At 43.4% G+C, this 6948-nt stretch overlaps 1 protein-coding gene across 1 annotated transcript; it reads right to left on the reverse strand.

The window, feature by feature from the left end:
- Window positions 1-1554: 1554 nt before the first annotated feature.
- Window positions 1555-5599, reverse strand: LOC134535332 (uncharacterized). The gene is made up of 2 exons (XM_063374403.1): window positions 3467-5599; window positions 1555-1791 (listed from the first exon to the last, which is right to left on the reverse strand). The coding sequence occupies exons 1-2, from the start codon at window positions 5233-5235 to the stop codon at window positions 1605-1607; spliced, it is 1956 nt and encodes a 651-aa protein (XP_063230473.1). The 5' UTR covers window positions 5236-5599; the 3' UTR covers window positions 1555-1604.
- Between the last annotated feature and the right edge of the window lie 1349 nt (window positions 5600-6948).

Raw genomic sequence — 6948 nt, forward strand, 5'->3', positions numbered from 1 at the left:
TTTTTGTGTAGTTGTAAGTTTGGTGAAGGATTATCAAGGCCTCTATTTCTAAATACACAAATCCCCGCAGTGGTAATCAAATACACGACTCCAATGTTAGAAAATTGGCGTTTCTGATTTCCGCCACTCGTAAAGGTGGTTTCGAGTTGCTAGGGTCGTGCTATAAGAAAGGGAGTAGAGATTAATGTCGGGAGTGGACGGTTTCTCAAACAGGAACAAATACGAAACATAACGGGCTGTGACAATGCAGGTGCAAACGATAGCGAAATGGTGGTATGATTCAACTCAAAGTGAACACACCAGATCTCTAACAACACGGAAATAATTACACCACTAATTTGAACAAATAAATAAATAAATAAACAAGACAGTACTACAGGTTAAATAATCGAATAAAACTGAAATATTTTTTTTCCTCAATATTCTTTCCAAACAAATTAATAATTGAGTTGCAAAAATATTAAGTGAGTTTAATAATTAAAGAGATTTTAAAATATTCCAGTAAGTAGACACAGTATTATCTCATCACGAGATCATCACGTCAGTTCGAGATCTATAATGCTATTTGGCTTTTGTAGGCGATCTCTGCGTTCTGGGCGGGAATGACGTATAGCTAGTTTTCTTAATTTCTTGTGGTTTTAGTACAAGTGATCATCAATAATATGATGAAACTCTCATCGTCGTTCGTGGAAGAGTGTCTGTTGCTCAGGTTCACAAGAGTGACGTGAGCAGAGTGTAGCTGACGGGCGTACAGGCTGGAGGCGTATAGCTAGGTGAGACGGACTTAGGCCACTCCCTAACACGGGGTCCTCCCAAACACACTTAGTTTTTAATTAGGTTAGGGGGGGGGGGTAATCAACAATGTCTCACGGAAAACGTTGCATTAAAAAAACTAAAAGTCAGTCATGAGGACTGTCGACAGAAGTGAAAACTTAAAATTTTGTTTTTAAATGTGTAACATGAAATCATTTCTATGTCAAATGTAAGCAAGAAAATGATTTTGGTATTATATCACTATCATGTCGGTGACGCGAACCCATAAGTTTTGCCCATACCAATAATAACTTTAAAACTGGAAGAAATGAAGTTTTTTTCTTTGAAAGAATAAAAAAAAAATTAACTTAAATCTACAAATAATCAACATTATCTCTAATAAATAAATAACCTGACATTTGAAGAAATTAAAATCGTAAATAAATAAACAAAAGAAAAAAACATAACCTCAACCAACTACCTTCTAAAAAATATCCAATACTCGCAATATGTGCCACACAATAACGTTAAAATTTCCTTGGAAAATAATGATAAAATTAAAAACTTGTATCTTTAAAAATATAATAAATTAAGTTTTATCCTTGAAATATAAAAAAAAAATTAACACGCCCCGTGACCATGTCGATGACGACTTACATGAATTTACTCCCTATCCAAACCTTCCTACAGAAGTTTTTAATTTCAAAAATTCGGCCTTGAAATTTCACGCCCGACGCGCCCCAAACAAGTTTCACTCCAAAAGGAAAATATTATGACACGTGCGAAAGAATACTCGAGGCGTTGGACGCGGGTGTCTGTATTTGCAGCGCGGCGTACAAGAGCGGGAGAGGTCAGCCGCGCAGGGGCACGCAGTCTCCGAAGCTCGAGGCCGTCAGCACCACCTGGCCTTCCAGCTGCTTGAGCTCCAGCAGCTGCAGCAGCCGCCGCGCAGCCTGGCGCACGCAGCTCTCCTCGGTCCCGCCCGGCGCCAGCTGCAGCTGGTCCCCCAGGAAGGCGTCCTCCCAGGAGAGGCGCCACCTGGCCCAAGACCAGACGTCTCAAAAGACCGGCAGCCCAAAACTTGTTTCCATCCTGTACTCGCGGACGAGTCAACGTCCATCCACGGATCGAAAGCAGCAGGTGGCAACTGGGCAACTGTTTAGTGAAGGTATCTACTAACCCCGTCTAGCGGGAGAACTCTCTACTGCGTCTACGAATGACAGCGCGCCCTGCGAGACGTCCTGTCCCTGCGGGATCGCTTCCGTGTTCTTTTGGCAGGTCCCCATTCAGCAGGAGAGCCTAACTCCTGCTGCGAGACTGGTGCCGCCGGTTGACGACGGATCGGAAAGCCCAGCAGGAAGCACGGTGCCTCACATCCCTCTTCAAAACCACAGGCTCGTTTTGGGCATACCTCCGACGCCTGAAGGCTGCCCCCCACCACGATCACACACATCACGACTCCCACAGGAGTGGTGGAAATTTCCAAAGAGAGATATGATGCAGTGGCCGCCTACCTCCGAACCACCTTCGCCTTTTAGCCACAAGCACCTCCTTGTCCTGTGACTCTTCGGATGACGAGACCCCCCATCTCCCATATCTCTCATCACACCACAATCCCCGTTCTCCCAGAGACTCCGCCCTTTCCTCTGGTCACGCTCAAGGAACTCAGCCCCGCACCTGGTCCAGACTCCATCCCGACACCACTCCTGCGCCACCTGCCCCGTAAAGCCAACGTCTTCCTCACCAAAATCCTCAATGCCATTTTTCTCCACTGACACTTCCCCTCATCCTGAAAACTGCCATCATCCTCATATCTCCCCATTTCCTTGCTACCCATACTGTCCAAAGTGGCGGAGAAGGCCATTCTCCAACGACTCCTTCTCATCATCAACACACACAACCTCCTCCCAAATAACTAGTTTGCCCCCCCCCTCCCAACTCCACCACACATGTCATTGCTCGTGTAGAGCTCCTGGTGGTCCAGGGATTCTCCAGATGGAAACACACGGGCATGGTGCTCCTGGACCTAGCCCGCACTTTCGACTCCATCCCTCATGCTCAACTGATCCAACGCCTCACCGCCACTGAACCCCCCCCCCCCCAATCCATGATCCACCTCCTCTGCTCATCCCTGGAGGACAATTCCTTCCAGGTCCGAGTAGAGGGTGAACTATCCAACCGGTCCCCCAAGGAGCCATTATCAGCCCACTCCTCTTCACCCTCCACATTGCCGACCTCACCCCTCCTCCTGTAACCTACCTGGTCCAATATGCAGACGACACCTGTCCCCTAGTCTCTTCCATCTCGGAGCAGTTGCTCGGGGATAGGCTCGATCACGGCTTCACATCCCTGAGCACGCAATTCCTTGCACATGGCATCGAGATGAATAACACCATAAACCACTTCATACTCTTCTCCCGCTATCACCCCCCCAGCCACGACCACCCACCACGCATCACCCACCATGCAGACCCATGGTCTGCTACTATCCGCAACCTCGGCATCACGTAACATCACATTCCTCCCATATATCGACTCCATCATGGGGCAGCTGGCCGCGGTCCTCCGTCCCACCTCAGGCACATCACTCCCCAACGGAAACACCGTCTACCGCACTCATGTCATCTCCCACTTCACCTGCACCTGCCCAACACGGGCTCACTCCTCCCTCTACAACCTCCGACCCATCAGCCTCCTGAAGGACCATAGCTACCTGGAGGATGTCACGCTGACGCTGCTCCCCGTGGCCGAGGGGACGGACCACGCGTCCCACGGGCTGGCACCCGGGCCGGACCTCGGGGAGAGCCTCCTGTCCGCGAGGGAGGAGTCCCTCCATGAGCCGGCCTCCCGCGGGCTCTCCAGCCCGGGGTCCTCGCGGGGGCGCGGCGCGTCTCCCGCGGCGCCACAGCGCCGGCACGCCGGGTGCTTCTTGCCCGGAGGCGAAACGTCGTGGTCGCGATGATCTCGTGTCCTGCCACTCCGTCGCCCGATTCCACGGTCCTCCTCGACATCTCTCGGCGTGTCCGCGTTCCTTCCCATCGTCTCGTCTTTGCCGTCGCCGCAATCGCATGCCACCGGACGGCCGACCTTCTTCGGGCCAGGCGCTCCACTTCTCGTATCGCCGAACTGCAGGACATCAACTTCGTTCGTCTGATCTACGTCATCTAATAATACATTTCCAAAAACCTCATTGCGCCGTTCCATCCCGTCGCATCTGTTGCACTGAAAAAATTCTGATTCATCTTTACGATGTACACGTTTTTCTTTGATACCATCTTCTGCACACGAATTTCGGTTCGCTTTTCCGTCAGCATTATTTTTCTCTTGGACTAACATTTTCTGAAGTCTGTTTTTCAGAATGTTTGTCATTTCTTCAGCTGACATCCTGTTACAGACGGTAACACCGCCAAGTTTAATCTGAAGAGCGTGTTGCAAAACAGCTTGCAATGCCGACGACTTTACGTAAGTTTTCCGAGCCTCGGGATATACGGGGAGGTCTGAAGGTCGGCGCGATTTGTTGATCGAAGCAGTTCCACATTCAGATTCTGTTTCATCCCGCACTCTGGCACTTAACTTTCCAGTGTCGTATTGCTTGTCCTTTTTACTAGGCTTCGTGGTCATACATTTCGATGAAATCGGCAGATTTTCCAGTTTTGTTGCTAACTTGTCAATTTCACCACAATCACCTTTGGCTGCAAAATTTTCGTCTTGAAGAATACTTTGCTTCGATGATCTCATCGATCTTGGACTATATATTTTGAACCGTGCTAAATATTCACTTTTGTCAGTTGTTTTACAATGTTCTCGTTCACTATCAGAAAATCCTGCTTCTTTGTTAAAATTATTAATGTTGTACAGTGACACTTTCTCCGTGGAGTCGTCACACGGGACATTCTTTTTGCAGTCGAAATTTCCACATGAGCAGCATGACGTGGACTTTGCTGGTCGCGAGTTCACGTGATGTATTTTTAGAAATTTATCTTCTTTAGCATTTTTCAGCTTTAATAAGGAATGCAGCTTTAAGTGAAATTCAGAAACGTCCTGAAATACATCGTCATTCAAGTCTGTGATCAATAACATCGTAGCCCTTGGTTTTCTCGCCTCCTGTTCTGAACTTTCCTCGATGTGGTCCCTGTCCTGATGTTGTTTCAGGAGCTCGTCCTCCTTTTGAGCGATTTCCTTTTTGTGGTATCGAGACTCAATTTTAGAAATGTGATGATTAAACTCCTCCATAACTTTATCGAAATGGTCCTTGTAGTGTTCGTACTCACTTCTGCTTGATAGATGACCATTGGAAACAAAATCAGGAGTCTCTGTTGCACCTTCAATTTTCGACGTCGTGAGTGTTTGATGAGGTTCCCCTTTGCGTTCATTTTCCATCTTGTGTACATCTTCATCGACTGAAGGCGAGGAAGTGACCAAGGTGACTTCAACGACAGAATCTGAAGATCTGGGACTGTATGCCACTAGATCGGCGCACATGCTGTTGGAAATATTCAACTCTAATGAAGTACTGACGTCCCGATCATCCAGACCTGGTGGAACAGGTCCTGCCTTGCACGCACTCTAGTTTTATGTCACGGAAATAAGTCGCATACCTACCACAGTATTCACGGGCAGCACACTTCACAGAGGCAATACAATTCTAAAGACACGTTTCTTCTTATCTAAAATAATACATACCAAACAGAAAATCATTTTCTAAAAATCACAACAAAAATTGATAAATCCTACACTAAGACGATATGAACAAAAATAAATGTTTTACATGAATCATAAAAATAAGATTTTGTACATGTATACTACAAACACACTGAAACAAACGAAGTAAATGTTTACCACTGCTAAATAAAACTACAATCAATAGGTAAATATGTGTTGGAAACGTTTGTACATTACTTCCTCTTTGTATATTTTTCAGGTGCAATGTCATAGAAAGTATTGTTTTACTTATACTAGAAGGTTATGAGGCGCCTAAGGCACCCGTTGAAAAATAATGACTATAACAAACACTTCAATTTAATATACAACACAATTTTATTAAAAATTTATTTTATTTTAATTTATAAGCAAATGAAAATTATTTCTTACATATATGAAATAATAAACATATACACAATAAAATTATATTAATATGTATTTAGTGCATCTATGCGATTAACCGATATGTTAGCAGCAATAAATTAGGTGACCACAAAACAAGAATATAATATAAAATAAAAATTCAAAAAGAGTCTAATTAAAAAAATCTGACAAAAAATAATTTCGTGAATATAACATTTTATATTATATATAAAATAAAAATACCAAATTTTTCCAAAGTATTACTCACTTCAAAGATATAAGCATATATAAAAATATAGACAAAGTTTTTTCTAAAGAGCATAAGTATAAAATTAAATATCATTAAAATATTCCCAGTGAAGTAAAAACTTAAATTCTAAATAAAAGGTAAATTTTTCACCGATTTTTTCTTTGGAGCTAAACTATATTTTTAGTAATTATACGCATATTTATTCATAATACGCCTATGGAGCCGATTGAAAAATTACGAATATAACAAACACCTTAATTTAATAAATAAGGCGTGTTCCACTTATATATATATAGCTTATATATAGCTGTATTTCAAATGTTACTCTATTGTTACATTTCCATTTTATATTTTATAACTTACACATCTCTATGGAGTATGCTTATATGTGTGCGTGTCTCCAAGGCATAGAAAAGAGAGGGTATACACATATCTTTGGCGTTACAGATTCAGTGAGTCAGCGATGAGCGTAATTATATAAAGGAATGTTAATGGGGGAAAATATCTAATGCTGAAACCGGGACGTAGTTTTTGAATTAGTTTTGGCCCCACCTGCTAGATAGTAGCTTTCATAATATACATCACTAACATAGCCACATTGATTGTGATAAGTAATGCACCAGCTGATGTCAGAAAAAAGAGCCAGCGAAAATTAATTTACTTTATTCTGGTAACCCATATTTTGTAATGTAGCATTCCAGACATGCTAGTAAGGTCCAGCTGGTATGGATGTCATCTTACTGGTGTTGGGTTCAAAAGTTTTATTTCATAATCAGAATAACTTTTTCCAACTTGTGAAATTCTCCTTTGTTCAACAAGGATAGAGTTATAACAGAGACTAGAATTTATTTGTATTTTTTTTAAATGCAATATTTCGTAAT

This window comes from Bacillus rossius, chromosome 8 (genome assembly GCF_032445375.1).
Source record: "Bacillus rossius redtenbacheri isolate Brsri chromosome 8, Brsri_v3, whole genome shotgun sequence".
Lineage (NCBI taxonomy): Eukaryota > Metazoa > Arthropoda > Insecta > Phasmatodea > Bacillidae > Bacillus > Bacillus rossius.

Bases quoted from the DNA above. Each gene is read 5' to 3' on its own strand.
- LOC134535332 (XM_063374403.1), bottom strand. From the start codon at position 5,235: ATGTGCGCCGATCTAGTGGCATACAGTCCCAGATCTTCAGATTCTGTC. The intron at 1,792-3,466 runs GTAGCTATGGTC...GTCTTGGGCCAG, and splicing joins GTCAGCGTGACATCCTCCAG to GTGGCGCCTCTCCTGGGAGG.